The sequence below is a fragment of the Astyanax mexicanus genome, chromosome 2, assembly GCF_023375975.1.
Source record: "Astyanax mexicanus isolate ESR-SI-001 chromosome 2, AstMex3_surface, whole genome shotgun sequence".
Classification (NCBI taxonomy): Eukaryota; Metazoa; Chordata; class Actinopteri; order Characiformes; family Acestrorhamphidae; genus Astyanax; species Astyanax mexicanus.
Genome location: NC_064409.1, coordinates 27,678,717 through 27,698,645, shown reverse-complemented (window position 1 = coordinate 27,698,645; position 19,929 = coordinate 27,678,717). Strand labels below are relative to the sequence as shown.

The 19,929-nt window shown below is 37.0% G+C and overlaps 1 protein-coding gene across 5 annotated transcripts in view; it reads right to left on the bottom strand.

Annotated features, from left to right (window-relative positions):
- Positions 1-18,604, bottom strand: part of nrf1 (nuclear respiratory factor 1) — a 32,201-nt gene extending 13,597 nt beyond the window's left edge. Inside the window, exons 1-6 of one of the 5 annotated variants that reach the window (XM_007237762.4) lie at positions 18,495-18,604; positions 10,705-10,940; positions 5,091-5,205; positions 4,867-4,993; positions 4,607-4,750; positions 2,318-2,476 (exon numbers count right to left, since the gene is read on the bottom strand). In XM_007237762.4, coding sequence (XP_007237824.1) covers positions 2,318-2,476; positions 4,607-4,750; positions 4,867-4,993; positions 5,091-5,205; positions 10,705-10,918 — 759 coding nt within the window. In that variant the 5' untranslated portion in view covers positions 10,919-10,940; positions 18,495-18,604. Of the gene's footprint in view, positions 1-2,317; positions 2,477-4,606; positions 4,751-4,866; positions 4,994-5,090; positions 5,206-10,704; positions 10,941-11,142; positions 11,496-18,094; positions 18,430-18,494 lie in introns of those variants that run through there. The other 4 variants (XM_049475091.1, XM_007237761.4, XM_007237763.4 and 1 more) reach the window with 4 other exon arrangements.
- Positions 18,605-19,929: the final 1,325 nt, after the last annotated feature.

The following is a 19,929-nucleotide window of genomic DNA, read 5'->3' as shown; positions in this document are numbered from 1 at the left end:
TTGTATCAGTTTCTTATAGTGTAGCTGTTTCACAGCATTTTCATTTTATATTAGGGTAAGGCACCTTGGCAACCACAGTGGTAATCAGCTGGTTTAGATATTTAATCTTGCCTTAATGACTCCCACCCTGTTGCACAGACATGAACATTAGTGAAGTATTTCCAGCACCTGGTCAAAGCTCACATTTATCTATTCCACACTCCCATCCACCATGGGCCTTTATGAATTTGCATACCACTTCAACAGATCTAAAGTTAGGCCCAGATATATTTGGAAATCTTCATTATTTAGACACTGCATTTTAACTAAGATGCAATTAAAGTGTAGACTTTTCATGTTGAAGAAAAAGAAAAAAAAACACATCCACCCAAGTGAAGAACACTCTCCTCGAAGTAGGTGTATCAGTATCTCGATTTACCATAAAGAGAAGTCTTCATGAGACATTATGAGACTTTGTGAGAACAGAGGGTTGACCACAAAGCGCAAATCAGAAAGGCAAAATTAAACATCTAATGGAGTCAGCCCTGTTCTGGAACAGTATTACAGTGGCACTGGATCACTTAGGGCCCTATTGTACAGCCTGTGCAAGGCGTGTAGCGTTGCACGTTGCCATCGTACACCCCATCAACAGCCTATTTTTACGCCTTGCACAACCATCCTTAAAATAGTGTTGGACTTTTGGAATATATTAACGCCGATAGGCATGGTGGTTTATTTAAAAATAAAATATACTTAAAAATCTGCACAGTAACTACACATTATTATTAGTTATATTAATTTCTGTCAGTTATAAGGATTTATATTTATGTTTAGTACACAGACTAAATAACTGTAACTTAATATAGCAGACACAGGCATTCTGCTATTTAAGAATTTTAACAGATGCTTATTCTCACTCAAATCAGGCAAGATGCGCTGTCATTTCTGTTATTCATGCGTTTCATGTTGTTTCTAATTTTTTAAAAATAATTTTTGGTCCTTTTAAACTGTAAATGCTCAGCGGCATTGTAAATGAGGGTCCCCCTCTAGTGTAAATAAAGGTTGATTGCTTGATTAATATTCAGTGTTGCAAACCCAGTTTTTACATAAACAATAAACAGAATACAGAATAAAATAACATTACTCAGTAATGACTACAGACACACTGATTGGTTTATTCATGTTATGCTTAAAACACCCATTAATAATTAAGGGAATTAAAACACGCCCTTTGCGCCATTGGAGCTGTGCAATGCGTATTTTTCGCGCCCTCATGATAGCAAAGACACAGGACACGCCCCTTAATTAATTTATTTTTTAAATAAAAGAATGTACTTTGTTACACTATAAAAAACATGTCTGCTTTCTTTTCCTAATGCATAATTACTTGAATAATATCTAATATAATATAATATAATATAACTCTCATAATATAATATATACTTTTTGAACTCAGTGTTTTATCTATTTAGCTGGTATTTTTAAAGGCCCTATTGAATTAACCGATAATTTGCATCCCTACCCACAAACCAACAATAGCTGTAGACAGCTACATTAAAGGCAAAGCATCATAAAGAGATTATGGTGACTAGCCTGAACTTTGAAACAAAAATGTTATAATGACCACGTACTGTTAAACACCTTAGGACGTATTTGCAAACGTATTCCTGCAAATAACAGGATGATTTTGAAACTCTGCTTAAAAAACAAAACAAAAAAATCTTTTCCATTAAAATCTACTTATTTTTTTAAGATGCGGGCTATCAAAACCATCTCTGTGTAACCGTCATTGTGTAACTTGTTAAAGTATATACTGTTAAATGTTTGTTGTACACTTATTTTGCCCATAATAATAGATTAAAATAGATAAAAACAATAACAGACAACTCAACAATAACATTACATTTAATGATAAGTCTATGAAAACACTCTGACCGCAGCTGTAGTTATCAGCATTGACTCTCGAATTTAACAGTATTTAAGCTTAAAATATTTTGAAGCATTTTTTACACTATTCCACTTAAGAAATACTAAAAAGTATAATTGGAAGCTGGCAAATAAAACAGCAGTGTTTTGTCAATTGTTCTCTTTTATTTGATTATTATTTTAATTGTTGTAAGTTGTAAGTGTAAAAAGATGCATTCTCTTTGAGAAAGGTCTATTTACAAAATTTGATCAATTCATTACCAAATAATACCAATGTACCAATTAACAAATGTAGTCATTGTAAGAAAAAAGAACCAAAACGTTAAACAATTTAAACACTATAAACACTAACAACAATTTTCTGGTGCTTGAAACTTTCATAAATACAATGAATGGCATTTTCTCAACTAACCCGCTGTTTCTGGTCCTCTGTGCGCACATCACTTCGTACGTTTGCCCAGGGAATGTCCTCTGGCCACCAGATAGGTTTGCAACTCTCCTTACCCCAGCCAGGCTTCCCCCGGCCTGTAGAGTACTTCAGCATCTCAGGAATGAAGGCTCGAAGTTGAGCCTGAGGAGAGATATTGAACAGGAACAAATTTAGTTCAGTGCTTAAAGAAAGCATATATTTCTCTTGTTATTTATTTCCAATTAAGATGTTCGTGGTGGGGAAAAAACATTTACAAAGCAATTGCCTGGCATGCAATTTGCAATTTTACCAGTTGACCAGTAGTAAACAAAGATTTGGAATCTGAAATATAAAGGATAAGATATAATGGCAGGCAGAAAACGTTTTGAGGACATTGGTTGAGTGATGCTGGAGGACTGCAATTTTCAAAGAAAGCCACAGTTTCTTATGAGTGTATATTACTGGGTTAATATTGGCCACTATACTGTTGCTTTGTTATTGTGATCATTTTCCTAAAATGCAAATCCCAAATTAATTCTCTGTTCTGTCCCTCCTGTGTAACTATGACTCAGACTCAAAAATAAAAAGAAATACCTCTCTTGCTCTACTGAATGTTTTTGCCATAAACAAATGTTAGTGCTGAAGAAGAGGCTGACTGAATCCGTGTGTCTGATTACCACATACACATACACCATATTGGAAATAAGAGACAAACAAAACTCATTGACCAGATGAAACAAAATCAGTCTGTGCTTAAGAATTTAGATTACTTGATTAGAACTAGTTAAAAGACAAAATCTGAGAGTTGAAAAACTGGTTCACCTCTTGAAGCCACAATTTAACTAAGATAAATCCATTTAGCCATGTGCAGGTTTTTTTTCCTTCTTCAAAAAATCAAAACCTTTACTAATAATGAATTACATCAAATGAACACTTGACTTAATCAGGATTTTATTAAATCTGAAATATCATATCATTATGTGCAGTTTAATTGTTAGAAGTATGTGAGAGGGAATATATTCACTGACTTTAAGGAGAACTATTGCTCTCTGGTTAACACACTGCTGTTTTCCAGTCCCCCATCTTACATCTCTGCAGCTGCCGTTTGTTGATCCTTTAGGTGTATCAATACCTGCAAAGCCAGAGATTCCCGATGGCATCCCTGGATATGTGCTTAAGGCATGCACAATCAGCTAGCAGGAGTATAAACAGATCTACAACCTCTCACTTCCCCCCTCAGCTGCTATATATTTAACACAAATTCTTCTTTAAGTTTGTACTTGGAAAACAAAAATAAACAGAAATGTATCCAATACATTTCAGCTCAATACTAAGCTGTTTCGCTGGTCTTTGCACTGTCTACAATGTAACGTAAAGTGCCACTGTTCTCTGTGTGTCTGGTACACAGCAGCATTTTGTCAGCTACATAGTAATAAATAAAAAGCCAACATTGCAATAAATAGCAAACCTGGTTGCACTTAAATGTCCTTGATGGCATGACAGATATGGGGAGTATACTTCCTTGCCGAGTCTGGCTCTAGAGGAAAACAAAACTTCACAAAAAGCTTATTGCTCAAACCTATAAACATTTGCATGCACCAAAGTGCACACATTGCTTTTTCAAGCTTAACAAGTAACAAATGACAACAAACAGATACTCCACAGCAAGAAGGGAAATGGAAAATTGCATCTTGAATGTGAAGTGACACAGCCTGCATCTCTGTCTATGTCTGTGCAGATGGCCTAATTACATGACCCAAACACTTCACTTAGCTTTCTGACCCCCACCCCCTTGCTACTAATCCACCTGGGAGCCAATCACAAGTCTTTGTGGTTGTCCCTGATAAGCCGGATAATTACACAAATGCGCACACACATACACACGCTGATCCCTGCACAGATGCGTTTGTCCTTTCTGCTCTTCCTTCATACAGGATAGATAATAATAATGATTAAAACATAATAAAGACATGCTCCAACTACTCCACAGTTATATCTCTAGTTTACTGTTTACATTTTTGTATATGTACGTATATATCAGTACAGAATATTTTAAGGAAATGTGTCCTACTAAGTTTAATGTGAAAATGTTTTCATTTTAATGAACTATGAGGGAGTTAAAACAAATGAATATGTACCAAAACTCTTACAGGTTAACTATGCATTTAAATCAAGCTTAGTCAACCCTGCTTAACTCTCCTGAGAGGCTTATGATATTGCATCTCTTAAAAAGTTTGAGTGCAATTCCAAAAATGTTTTGCCTTATAGTGCCATCTGCTGGCTGGAGCATACCTGTGTCATTTTGTCCACAGACACTGGAATGCCATCAATGGTAAGTGGAGGAAGCTCAGAGCTCAAGTCTCCACCTCCTGGGGGTGCATGTTCAGCCAGAGCATTTTCCAAGTCCTCCAGAATCATGCTCTTATACTTCCGGACCTTAAAATAAAAAAACAAACAAACAAACAAAAAAAAAAACAAAAAAACAGGCAAATCAGGAAAATTTGAATAAGGCAAAATGCACCAAGAAAAAGAACAAATAGATATGCACTCACCACATTCTCAAGTGGAGCTGCACCAAAAACCTTAAATACAGCATTGGGCTTAGATGGTGATATGCAAAGAACAATAGCCTGCTGACCAACTCTAGTTGTGTATTCATCCAGTGTGGCTCTCAGCTTCCTAAAGACGTGATTTAAAAAATATTTACTTGGGGATAACAGAGGTTCACGCTCAAATTACTCATGCACACTACTGTATGGAAAAAAAAAACACTCACCTAAGCAGTCGAGTTTGTTGCCTTTTTCGTATTGATGGGTTTGATTCAAAGATGTGTGGTCTTTTACGTTTTTTCCCTGTAGCTACAGCAGCAGCTGCTGCCATTCCAACTGGTCCTAATGGTAGAAGAATAGAAATACTAGTTACTGACAGTTATTTACAGTCGCTTGCAAAAGTATTCATACCCCTTGAACTTTTCCATATTTTGTCACATTACAACAACAAACAAATATATTTCATTGGACTTTAATGTGAAAGACCAACACAATAATTGTGCATTAATTGTGCATGAATATGAGCACCCTAGTCATTTTATTGAATTGAATACCTTTAGCACTAATTATTGGAACACAAAACTTGTTTGGTAAGCTTATTGACACTACATACACAGGTGAATTCAATTATGAGAAAGGGTTAAGGTGACAAATTGCAAGTTTTTCTCCTCTTTGCATCTTCTCTAAAGAGTGGCAACATAGAATTCTCAAAACACAACTCTCAAATGACGTAAAAACAAAGACTGTTCAACATTATGGTTTAGAAGAAGGATACAAAAAGCTATCTCAGCTGTCAGTTTCATAGGAACATATTGAGGAAATGGAAGACCACAGACACGGTTCTAGTTAAGGCCCGAAGTGGCAAGAAAAATCTCAGATGAGCAGAGGAGAAGGATTGTGAGAACAGTCATAGTCAACCCACAGACCAGCTTCAAACACCTACATCATCATCTTGCTGCAGATAAAGTACAGCTTAAATTTTCTGCCCGAACCCGATCTGACCCGAATTTCCCACCTCATTTCTCTGGCCGGGTCGGGTTCCAAAATTGTTTGAGATGTAGGCATCTGTTTTTTAATAATATTTTTATTTTATATAAAGCTCTGGCGTGATAATCACAATGTAGGTAAGTAACCAAGTATTATCCTTAACAAAAATGAACAAAATAACTAAAACTAAAAGTGAAAAAATATTTTTTGTTAACTGAATCTAATACAAACGGTAATTAAAAGGAAAAAACTGAATTTACTGGAACTGTAGTGTGTTTTTAAAACTAACTAAAACAAATTGAAATTACTGATAGAATACCCTTCGTCTTTGTGTTTTTTATTGTTTAATAAGCGCTGTTTTCACTCGCACATGGAGGTATCTGCGGGGAGTCAGATTCGGCACAACAGAAATAACGACAGAAAACCCTGAGAAAATGCAGAATGGGTTAAGAATATAAGGAAGGAGATAAAATCACGTGTTCTGCAGTGAAACAGAAGATACTGTGGAATAAACACCACACAGCTAAAAGTACCTTTGAGTAGCTCATACACCTGAACACCCCACACAGAAGGATGAACTGATAAATCTCTTTTTCTCTCTCACTCGTTTTCTCTCTCTTTCTCTCTCTTACTCGCTCATAGTGTAAAGTTTATTGAGTTTTTGAGTTTGTTTGTTTTTCAGATTGAGCTCTCTGATGTAATGTGCAAAAACTAATAAAAACTAGCAAACCCACTTTAAAAACTAACTGAATTGGAGGGGAAAAAGTGAAAACAAAATAAAATTAAACTATAATGAAAATTTCAAAACTATTATAACCTTGTAAGTTACAAGTTAAACTGTTTAAAGAAAGGTGCAGCAGTTAGAATGTTATAATGACGCAGCTCTGGCCGCACGTGTGCTACTCCACAAAGTCCGCGTTTGACTTGCAGCAGTTCTTAAAACTCATTCGCTTATTCAAAACAGCCTAAAAACAGCCAGTTTGTGGGTCGGGTCGGGCTCATAATGACACTTTATGGAACGGGTTGGGACGGGCTCGGGCAGAACGTGCACGGGCTCGGGCAGGGTTGGGTCGGATTTTTTGGGCCCAATCTAAGCTCTAAGATTGTTAATCGTGAGATGAGCATCGTTCAGCTATTTAGCACACTTTGTACAAGGAGAGGCTGTATGGGAGAGTAATGCAGAAGAAGCTTTTTCTGAGCACACGCCACAAACAGAGTTGCTTGAGGTATGCTAAACACATTTAAACAAGCCAGCTTTATATTGGAATAAGGTGCTGTGGACTGATGAATCTAAAACAGAGATATTTGGAGTGCGGTATGCATAGAGAAAAAAAGAACACAGCATTCCAAGACAAACACTTGCTCCCCACAGTAAAATTTGTTGGTGATCAGTGCAGGTACTGGGATTCTTGTTAAAGTCAAGGGTCACATGGATTCCAGTCAATATCAGCAGATTCTTGAGAACACTGTTTAAGAATCAGTGAGAAAGTTGAAGTTGAGCCGGGGCTGAATACTGTAACAAGACAAAGACCCTAAACACTAAACACAGCTCAACATCTACTAAAGCATTCATACAGAGGAAGTACAATGTTCAAGAATGATCATCAGTTCCCAGATCGAGTATAATTGAAAATCTGTGGTGTGATTATAGTGGGCTGTCCATGCTCAGAAACCATCAAACCTGACTGAACTGGAGGTGTTTTGTAAAGAGGAATGGTCTAAAATACTATCCGCCAGAAGACAGACTCTCATTGGAAGCTATAGGAAGAGTTTAGAGGCTGTTATTTTTGTAAAAGGAGGATCTACTAAATATTGGTGTAATTTTTCTGTTGGAGTGCCCAAATTTATGCACCTGCCTAATTTTCTTTAATTAATGATTGCACACTTACTGTATTACTTACCTATAAACTTTATTTCACATCTCAAATATCACTGTGTACGTTTATTATACGATATACAGTTGCTAGATGTGAACTCTTCAGGATTAATTGGATTCCTGCATTAATTGGTCATGAAACGTGTTCTGATCTTCACAACAATAGGCTAACACAGTCTGCTTAAACTAATACCACACAAAAAATATATGTTTGCATGGTTTTATTGAACACACCATGTTAACATTTACAGTGAGGGGGGTAAAGTATGTCAACCCCTAGGCTAATGACTTTCCTAAGAGCTAATTGGAGCCAGTATGTGATGAGATTGGATGTGTTGGTTAAAGCTGCCCTGCCCGATCAAAACACACAGCAGTTGTTGTTAAGAAGCGTAGCTTGATGTGAATCATGCCTCGCACAAAAGAGCTCTAAGAGGACCTACGTTCAAGAATTGTTGACTTGCATGATGCTGGAAAGGGTATCTCTTAAAGCCTTGATGTTCATGTGTTAATGGTAAGACAGACAGGTCTTCAAATGGAGAAATGGAGTAACATTTTTGTTGACAAAAAACATTAAACAAGAATGGAGTTCATGGGAGGACACCATGGAGGAAGCCATTGCTGTCCAAAAAAACAAGTTTGCAAAAAAGCACCTGGATGTTCCATAGCAGTACTGGCTAAATAAACTGTGAACAGATGAAAACAAAATTGAGTTGTTTGGAAGGAACATACAGCGTGTATGTGTGGAGAAAAAAGTCACATCACACCCTCATCAAAACTTCATCCCAACTGTGAAATGTGGTGGAGGGGGCATCATGGTTTCGGGCTGCTTTGCTGCCTCAGGGCCAGGAGGGATTACAGTCATCAACGGAAAAATTAATTCCCAAGTTAACAAAGACATTTTGCAGGAAAACCTAAGACTATCAGTCCGCCAACTGAAGCTCAACAAAGGATGGATTATGCAACAGGACAGTGACCCAAAACATAGAAATAAATTAACAACCGAACGGCTTCATCTGAAGAAAATACGCCTTCTGGAGAGTCCTGAACTCAACACAATTGTGATCAGGGCCGCCGCTCTGCATACGCAGACAACGCAGCCAGCGTTAGGCCTCAACCATTTTGCAGTTGCAGGGAGCCAAATTGACTGAGAATGAAATGTGTTGAAATTATGACATTATTAAATTTAAAACCCAATGTGAATTATTTATGATACGCTCATCTTTTTTGTCTTTAAACATTGCATGGGGCACCTACTCTACTACTTAAAAGCGGCACGTTATTATTTTTGTGCATAATATAATGCCCCCACCCCTATTGCCTGAAATGGCACGGCTCGGTTTGCTCTGTTGGTTGTTGCCAGATGTGACATTTTCCAGTCAAATAAATAATCAAAAAATGCATGGAGGCGCTAAATCTTGCGCATGTTTAACCATTTTTAAAGTGTATGTGGCCATTCTATACAAAAACTTGTCCAGTGCAATATTTGTGTAAGTTAAAAACTTAAAATAAAATAAACAAATAGGATGAAAAATCGTAACTTATCTGGCAACCTTAGTCCTACTCCTAACTAAAGTAGCAACGCTACTTGAGTTTGGCAGGAGACAAGTTCACCGCGCGAAGTTGCTACTAAATGGTAATTCAACTATGAAGCGACGGTTTGAGTCTGGAGCTGAGAAGAAGAAAAAGAAGCAGAAAGATGAGGCCCATGCATCCCTTTCTGGTGAGTAACTTCGATGATAAAGGTTTAAATAGTTTTGATTACTTCATGTTCAGTGGTGTTGCCTGAGCTAGTTACGTTGGCTTTGCTGATTTGGTAGCTTTAAACGCTTAACTAGAAACTAATCTGGGTATTGCAAGGCACGTGGCACGTTTGCAAATAGTAGTAGTGTAGTTTGAAGATTTTTAGTGACTTTAATAAAAAATTAATAAACAGAGTAGCCTACCTATTGACTAATGCCGTCAGTGCACTATCCAAATGGTCTGTATGACAGCAGGATCAGACAGCTCTATAGATTTTGACAGGCTGATATAAATACACCACGAATATAAACGATAATTTCATAACCTTTAAGGCTGGCTTGTGTAAATGACGTGTCCACTGCTTAAAATAGACATGCATCGTTTCATTTATTATTTATACATTATAAATAGTACTCTTGTGCTGTTCTTCACTGTTATTGGCCTTACTTATAACGTTGTAAATATCCACAGTTACATGTGTAATTTTAATAAATAGTAAAATTTTGCGTAAACCTTTTGTGTTTGTGTGTGTTTTTTTTTTTTTTTTGGGGGGAGGGGGGGGGGGGGGGGCCTCCCTGACCAGTTATGCTTAGGGCCTCCAAAACCTTAGCAGCGGCCCTGATTGTGATGCTGTGGAATGACATCAAGAGAGCAATTCACAATATCCCAGATATCCCAAGAATATTGCTGAACTCAAATAGTTTTGTGAAGAGAAATGGTGCAGGTCTGATCTGCAACTACAGGAAATGTTTGGTTGAGGTTTTTGCTGCCAAAAGAGGGCCAACCAGTTATTAAATCCAAAGCTTCACATACTTTTTCCCCTCACTGTAAATGTGTTCATAAAGCTATTACCATTTTTTTGTGTGGTATGAGTTTAAGTTTTGTCTGTTGTTGTGACTTAAATGAAGTTTAGAACACATTTAATGACTAATTTCTGGAGAAATCCAAGTAATCCCAAAGGGTTCACATACTTTGTCTTGCAACTGTATTAACTGAAATTGCTGATCTGAACAACCAATAAAGGATAATCATAAAAATCTAAGGGCAAAACTTTTTTTTTCGACTGTATGCCCAAAATAACAAATGTATGATCTTGTATGTTGTCATTAAACACACTCATATAATCCAGTAATAGATATTTATTTATTAATGTAGGCCGAAAGGCAAAATGTAACAAAATGATATAAATATATATAATCTATGTTATAATATGTGTCCATGCATGCTGAGCACTGTACCTGCAGCAGCCAGATGTGCTGTAACCTCATCTGTCCCTGCTGAGTTAAGGATGTCAGAGTCATCATACGTGTCATCATCAGGTGAAGAAGGTGAGTCCTCATCAGCACTGAGTATGCTGTGTTCTGTGTAGGTAGCCACATGCACCTGTTGAGAGACAGCATGTGTCTCGATAGTGGTCATGTGCTCCGTTTGATGTACTGTGTGGTCCTCCATCAGCTGATGTAACCTTTTTAAACTGCCATTCAAACAAAGCACACAGACACATTCAAAATGTACATCTCAGATTCTTAACATTTCTCTAAATGCTGAATTACTCATGTATGAAACATAATGAAATATAATGCTTTGTCTGGTCATTTGTTGATATACTCTGTCAAGCATATTATAACCACTTCCTTGTCAGTGCATTCACTGCCCATCTAATCAGCTCCACTCACCATATAGGTCATAGAGCAGAGGTCACTTATAGGAGGGCTGTGGACCTGGTCCGGACCCAGACGTTGTCCAATGCAGACCCAAACCGATAAACAACAGAAAAGGATTTAATTCTGACAACTTAAGCGGCTGAACTTTTCTTGTCTTTACGGTTTACGTGCTTTGCGGCGCAGTAAACTCACAGACCAATCACGTGTGCTGTAAGATCACCAAACGCTCTCCTCTGGCAATCAGATGGTGTGCACCAGAAAAAGAAATTAAAATACTACATTTATAGATTTAATACTAACAGAAATAGAATTACATTTAAAATTAAACAAAGCTGATATTTTGGCCAAGTTCAGCAAATTTTTCTCCATATATTGTATGATTTTTCATTCATGTAATTAACATTACAGGCAGGGCTAAATCTATTATAAATAAATATAGAATAAACATAAGATTTTGAAACAAAGTTGACATACAGATTCGATAAGTTAAATTATTGAGTGCATGAGTAATTTGTGGATCATTCTCAGCACTGCAGTGTTACCTAAGGTGTTAGTTAAGGTGATGTTTGGCTTTAAACAGCGAACTAAGGAAAGAAAAGGGAACATTCCAAGGCTCTTATCAAGTTACATAAAATCATAAAATCATGAACGGTCATGACATGACGGTTATTTTGCGTGTGAAATTCTTTACTGGTACAACACCCTAGTGTCTTGTTTTAAGTGTACACTTTAAATCGTGAGTAATAGTGTGGCTATTTTGAGTGTTTAAGATGTAGACTAATTTGAAATAACTTCCCAAAACTAAACTTGACCATGTAGTTATCCTGCTAACATTCAGCCATGAATGGTAACCCAAAAATGTACTCAACATTGAGCTATCAAAGTCACCCCTCTGCCAAGTCCTGCTGGAAAATGAAATCTGCATCTCCATAAAAGTTGTCAGCAGAGTGAAGCATGTCAGCATGAAGTGCTGTAGGATTTTCCAGGAAAACACTGCACGGACTTTGGACTTGATATAACACAGTGGATCAACAGCAGCAGATGACATGTCTCTCCAAACCATCACTGATTGTGGAAACTTCACTCTAGACCTCAAGCAGCTTGGAGTGTGTCTCTCCACTCTTCCTCCAGACTCTGGTCTCATGATTTACAAATGAAATGTAAAATTTACTGATGATCAGTGATGGTTTGGAGAGACATGTCATCTGCTGGTGTTGATCCACTGTGTTATATTAAGTCCAAAGTCAGTGCAGTGTTTTCCTGGAAAATCTTACAGCACTTCATGCTTCCCTCTGAATATGCAGGTTTCATTTTCCAGCAGGCCAAAACACTGCCAAAAGAACCAAGTTTTAGACATCATTTTTTGTTTTTTTTATTGGCTACAAGACAAAATTATTTAAACATTAAAATAAATGCTTAAAAAGCGTGTGTAATATATCTATACATTAATTTCACATTTTGAATTTAATTACTTACATAAAGTAATTTTCAATGATATTCTAATTTATGAGATGCACCTGTATATAGAAAAACTGTAGAAAAAAAATTAGAAAAGGTAATAAGGTTTATCTACACTAAATATGCATATAAGGGGAAAGACTGTGGGAGCTGGGATAGTTCCCAGTCAAGCCCTGATTAAGAGCATAAAATGGATCATTATGTATCCAGCTATACAGTAGTTGTATTACCTAAATCCTGCTTTAAACAAACTCAGACGTAGTCTTAACAAATTAAAATCTAGTAAAAGAAAAAAAACTCTTCAGACACTATCCAAATAAAAAAGTAGAGTTGTCAAGTGATTAAAATAATTAATCGAATTGATTCAATTCTTTGTGATTAATAAATGTTAACTGTACTAATTAATTTTGTTCGATACAATATATTTCAGCAATTTATATGAACAGAATAAAAGCCACTGCCTGTGGTGTACATCTGCCAAGGTTTGAAAGTCTTTATTGTTAAAGATTAGCAGTCCAATGCTAACAGACTAACTGTAAAATCAGGACAGAACCGTTAAACTGCCTAATAGTTAATGAGACGTTTCCGGGTCCTGATTTAAGTGGAAAAATATTGGTTAGATTATTAGGTTCTGGTGTTATATAACGGATAGTGCTGTGTTGGTTAGATTAGTAGGTTCTGGGGTTTGATAACAGATGAATGTTGCTGTGCTGGTTAGATTAGTAGGTTCTGGGTTTGATAACAGATGGATGGCGCTGTGCTGGTTAGATTAGTAGGTTCTGGGATTTGATAACAGATGGACGGTGCTGTGCTGGTTAGATTAGTAGGTTCTGGTATTTGATAACAGATGGAAGATGCTGTGCTGGTTAGATTAGTTGGTTCTGGGATTTGATAACAGATGGACGGTGCTGTGCTGGTTAGATTAGTTGGTTCTGGGTTTGATAACAGATGGATGGTGCTGTGCTGGTTAGATTAGTAGGTTCTGGGTTTGATAACAGATGGACGATGCTTTGCTGGTTAAATTAGTAGGTACTGGAGTTTGATAACAGGTGGATGATGCTGTGCTGGTTGGATTAGTAGGTTCTGGCATTTGATAACAGAAGGACGGCACTGTGCTGGTTAGATTAGTAGGTTCTGGTATTTGATAACAGATGGAAGATGCTTTGATGGTCAGATTAGTAAATTCTGGGGTTTGATAACAGAAGGACGGCACTGTGCTGGTTAGATTAGTAGATACTGGGGTTTGATAACACATGGATGTTTCTGTGCTGGTTAGATTAGAAGGTTCTGGGGTTTGATAACAGATGGACGGTGCTGTGCTGGTTAGATAAGTCATTTCTGGGGTTTGGTAACAGATGGACGGTGCTGTGCTGGTTAGATAAGTAGTTTCTGGGGTTTGGTAAAAGATGTATGGTGCTGTGCTGGTTAGATAAGTAGTTGCTGGGGTTTGGTAACAGATGGACGGTGCTGTGCTGGTTAGATAAGTAGTTTCTGGGGTTTGATAACACATGGATGGCGCTGTGCGGGTTAGATTAGTAGGTTCTGGGGATTGATAACCGATAGATGGAGCTGTGATGGTTAGATTAGTAAATTCTAGGGTTTGATAACAGATGGACAATACTGTGCTGGTTAGATTGTTAGGTTCTGGGGTTTGATAACAGATGGATTACACTGTGCTGGTCAGATAAGTAGGTTCTGGGTTTTGATAATAAATTGATCGTGCTGTGTGGTTTGAAATGATGATTATGGTTAAAGTTAACTTCACTTACTACCCTCAAATCACCAGAATGCAGCCATAGGCTTAGAGCTAACAGCCTAACTTAGTAGCTTCTCACTAAAGGCATCAAAACTATAATTGAACGCATGTAGAGTTACGTACTTAACAAAAAAAGGTCAAATAAACTTAAACATATTCTAGTTTCTTTAAAATTCTTTGCTCTGATTACTGCTTTGCACACTCTTTGCATTTTCTCAATGAGATTCAAGACGTGGTCACCTGAAATGGTTTTTCAACAGTCTTGAAGGAGTTCCCAGAGGTGTTTAGCACTTGATGTGGAATCCATCCGTTCACCTTTTCTGCGTCTCACAAAGACATGACGGTTGGAAGCAAAGATCTCAAATTTGGACTCATCAGACCAAAGCACAGATTTCCACTGGTCTAATGTCCATTCCTTGTGTTTCTTGTGTTTTCTTAGTTTTGATGCCTTTGGTGAGAATCTACAATGTAAATTATTTAAATAAAGAAAACGCATTGAATAAGAAGGTGTTTCCAAACTTTTGGCCTGTATTGTATGTAAGATGACAGTATGTTACTCTGGTCAAGCCAAGGTGGCCAAGCAGAGCCAGTTTGTTTATGTTTATCATCTCTTACAGTAACTGAAATGTAGCACTGGCTCAAAGGGCACCATGGAAAGCCCTTATTCAGAGTTATTTTATATACATTATTTTTTCTTTTACATTAATTAATCAAAATTAACATGTTGACATTTTTTGTACTAAACATTTGCACAGGATAGATTTGTGGTAGCTGGTAACAGGACTATTTGTGTGCCTTCATATGCTATTGATGAGTTAGCTAAACTTTAACTTTAACTTTGGATTAGGACATACACTATATCTGCACAATCCCAGATTTAGAAGTATTTTTTTGGCAGAGGTAAAACAAGTATACTCCCTATAAAAACGTTAGAATACAAGACAGGTGATGGGCCATGTTTACATGTTTAAGCATCTAACAAAGTTTTCGTGGTAAGGGAAAACTAACCAAATATTAGGTGTGCTGTAGGTGTGATTCTAAAAACATCCAGAAAATGAAACTGAACACCAAATTCTTATTTTCTTGTCTATTAACAATACAAGTCACTCAAACTGCGCTAGAAATAGAACAGTTCACAGAACTCACTAAAGAAATCAAGTCCAATCTTGCCATCATATTTATGCACATAAAAAGTAGCTAAACTGCAGATCTGATAAGTAGTTTTAGCTGTGGTTTTTCATACTGCATATAGTTTTTAGATTTTAATGCTGTACACTGTTTCCTCTGTAGGGCTATCACAATATGCAAAAATTACAGTTCAGATTACAATGTGATTTGGACATGACAGTTAAGTACAAGAGTGGTACAACAAAAAGCAGCAAAATCATCTGATCAAATTATGATAAAATATCTAAATTCTGTTAATATTTGCATCTAATTTGTAAGCATTTTATGCAGGGCTGGAATATTTAATCATTACACAGCAACATATATTAATGTAAAAATGTCTAAGTGTAGTTCCTCTTTAGGACATATTTGATTAGCCTAGATTCTAATATAAAAACAGTGGCGTGCAGTTAATACAGTGGGTACCCCTTCTGCAACACCCCACCCAGTCTACACATAGATGAATATTACAATAACTACATATTCTGTCTTGACTTAGTAATATGAACTTAATACACAATAACAGCCCACAAAAACAGCTACAAAAGACAACAGTACCATATACAATAGACCACAACAATCAATGCTTAATTCTCCTACAAGAACAGCCGTTCAACAAAGATCACTCCTTTGTAAGGTTACAGTACGCCAGGGCAGCCAAAACATTAAGTATTTACAAAAACTCACCAGTCAGGTGGCCTATTATTGTGAATTAGTTTCCCATTGAAATGTAGCCTTTAAAATGCTTTTTAATTAGATATTACACAATATTTGTCATGATAGATGATCGATAACAGGATAGTTAACTATCAAACTAAGCATTTCACAACTGTTGTACAACTAACCAATGCATAGCCCCCTTATCAGAACGCTAAGGAGGGGTTAGACAGCCATGGCCCCACCCCTGTAGTGAAAATCATGAATCTGATTGGTTAGACTGTCCTGAATTGGTTGCTGTTTTTTTTATTTAGATCATTTATGAAATATATGCTTACAATTTACAATAACTATAATATATATTTCCTGATTAAATATTATGTATTACATTGTCACCACTTCTCTGAAGGGTTAAAAGTGCACACCACTAATAAAAATGACCTAGGCTTGTAGGAGATATACAGCTGCTTGAAAAAGTATTCATACCCCTTTGAACTTTTTTTCACATTTTTTCACCATACAGGCACAAATTTAAATGGATTTTATTGAGGTTTTAAATAAAAGACCAATACAAAGTAGCACATAATTGTGAATTGAAACAAAAAATATATGTAATTTTAAACATTTTAAGTCAAATAAAAATCTGAAAATTGTAACACAAAAGTATTTAGTTCCTCTATATCAATACTTATTACAGCAACCTTTCTCTGCAATTACAGCTGCAAGTTTTTGGGGTATGTCTCTACCAGCTTTGCACATCTACAGCTTGAAATGTCTGCCCCTTTTTCTTTGCAAAATAGCTCAGGTTGGATGGAGAGAGTCTGTGAACAGTCATTTTCATGTCTTGCCACAAACGCTTAATGGGGTTTAGGTCAGGACTAACAAGAATATTCTCTAATTTAAACCGGCACTTCTTATGTTTTTCTTTTATCAATTATTTTTTTCTTGCCACTTCTCCGTAAAGCCCAGATTTGTGAAGTACAAAACAAGAGGTATGAATACTTTAGCAAGCCACTTTACAGTATTTACAGCATCTGTTAATGACTTATGTTTATTACATGGAGCTTCCGTCTGTTCATTGCATTTACTTCGAGCAGAAACAGCAGCACTCTGAAGACTATTGTAGCCTGACAGTGATGAGGTTGATGAGAATATGTTGAAAACAAACCAAAGGCAAGCATCTGAGTGTAGACGACTGAAATGGCTGAATAATCTAATTTATATTTTAAAAGAATTTAAAATGTCACATTTGACTGATTATTAGTCTGCTATATGTAAGGTTTAATTAATCGTTTGGCTTTTCCTTAGATAAAAAATAAAATTACATGTTTGCCTACCTACAGTGCAAGTTGTTTTGTTTCATATGCAGTAATAATAAATAATTGGTCCACACACCCCTATAATAAAAATGTCTATTTACTTCAAACAGCCAGCTAGCCAACTAATGGGGTCTATAGGTTAACTTAATGCTAGCAACACTCAAACATTACAATCAACAATACTATAAAATGTAACCTAATCATTTAATTTGGTTGCACGACTGTCAGGTCTCATTCCTGAAGCGAGCATGGAGCTACTAACTACTAACAGGGCCAGTTAACTAGTAACGTAATGTATGGGGTAATAGCAGGCTGTGACAGTTAGCTAACTAGCATTCAGAAGCCACACGTTAGCGAACCATATGTACATTTTTGTGTTCTTATTAAAAGGCAAACAATTTTCGAAAGTAGATTAGATTAAAACGGACTAAACGAGATCTAAATATGTCGGTGAATTTTTGTAAGCTCTTCTTTTGGCTTGCTTGTTAACATGCTAGCTAGGATAGCTAACTGTGCCCTGTAGTAAGTTAACAGACAATGCTAGCTAAGCTAGCTGGCTAGCTAACTACGCAAAGTACAAAGAGAAAAGGCAATAAAACATTGTTACATTAAGCTTCCCATCCTGCAGTCTTTAGTAAATTCCAGGGTCAGTGTAGCTAGCTGTCCCACAAACGGGTCACCAGTCTCTCTGGCGTTATTGCTGAAGCGGGCAGCTACAGCCCACAGCCAGCTAATGCTGTTAGCTCCGAGTTATTTCTAACCCGCCATCACAAGACCAACACAGCTCTAACCAGTGGCCTAGGCCGGCAAATGCGACATAGGTTTTATTTGTAGGAGCGCAGTGTTAATACTGCTGCTCCCAGAAACAGCTCAAAAACTCCAAAATGTCCCGTTCTATTCCGCATCAACACACGCTCATCCGCCTTTTCTCAGCCCTCCGCTGCCGGGGTGTTGTTGCGGCTGCGCCGGGGCTAATATAGCTGGCGATTGCGCGGTAGGGTACTAACCTCAGAGCGGCTGCGCTACTTCGGGCCTGCGCCGTACAGCAGAGAATCAGAGTCGTAATGGAGGACAAAGAACAGAAAGCGCACCCGATTCTGTAGCAGACAGCTCAGTGGTCCACATACTGCAGGCTAAACCCCGCCTACTCTTAATCCCAGTGACACCCCCATCCCATATATATAAATATAAATAAATAAATAAATATATATATATATATATATATATATATATATATATATATATATATATATATATATATATATATATATATAAAAATTAAGAAGACATTGCTACTTAAAACCTTACTTAAAAGTATGGAGCGCCTAAAGGGCAGGTTAATTGTTGTTTTCATGTGATCTCAGATTTTATGTTTCATTATTACAGCAAGTACTGTGTACGAGCAAGGTGGAGTATGTATCAGGGTGTGTGAGTAGTGTGTGATGGGGCTGCTCCTAGCACGCTTGAAGGTCACCTGCCCTGATGACACTAAAATATTTTTGATAATTGAAAACAGGTTGTTTCAGATTATCAAACAAGTGTAAACATTAATCAAAAACAACACAAGTAAACACAAAATGCAGTTTTTAAAATGAAGGTCTTTCATTATTAAGGGAGAACCTTCGTGGCCCTGTGTAAGAACTCTTTGCCTCCCCCTAAAACACAACTTAACTGTGGTTTAACCACATCTGAGTTTAATTTCTCTAGCCACACCCAGGCCTGATTACTTTCACACATGTTCTCAATCAAGAAATCACTTAAATAAGACCTGACAGTACAGTAGACCAAAAGATACCCAAAAGCTAGACATCCTGTCAATATCCCAATAAAAATGACAAAGAAATAAAAAAGTAATTGAGATCTATCAGTATGGAAAAGGGTATATAGCAAGTTCTGGAACTTCATTAGCCACAAATGGCAAAATGTAGAACAGCGGTGAACCTTCCTAGAAGTGTCCAGCTGACCAAAATTACACTAAGAGTGCAGTGATGACTCATTTGAGAGGTTACAACAGACCCCACAACAACATCCAAAGAACAGCAGGCCTGCATGGCAGAGTGGCAAGACGAAAAACCTCTGCTGAGCAAAAAGAACATTCAACATGCTCCTCTCAATTTTGCCAGAGAACATGATGATCCTTAAGACTTTTGGGAGTACTCTGGACAGACGAGACAGTTGAACTTTTTGAAGGTGTGTGTCTATTACATCTTTCATAAAAGTAACAGCATATAGAAAAAGGACATCATACCTACTGTAAAATATGGTGGTTGTAGTGTGACTGCTTTGCTGCTTTAGGACCTGGAAGACTTGCTGTGATAAATGGAACCATAAATCTACCAAAAAGTCTTGAAGGAGAATGTCCAGCCATCTGTTTGTGACCTCAAGCCGAAACAAACTTGGGTTCTACAGCAGGACAATGATCCCAAACTCACCAAGTCCACT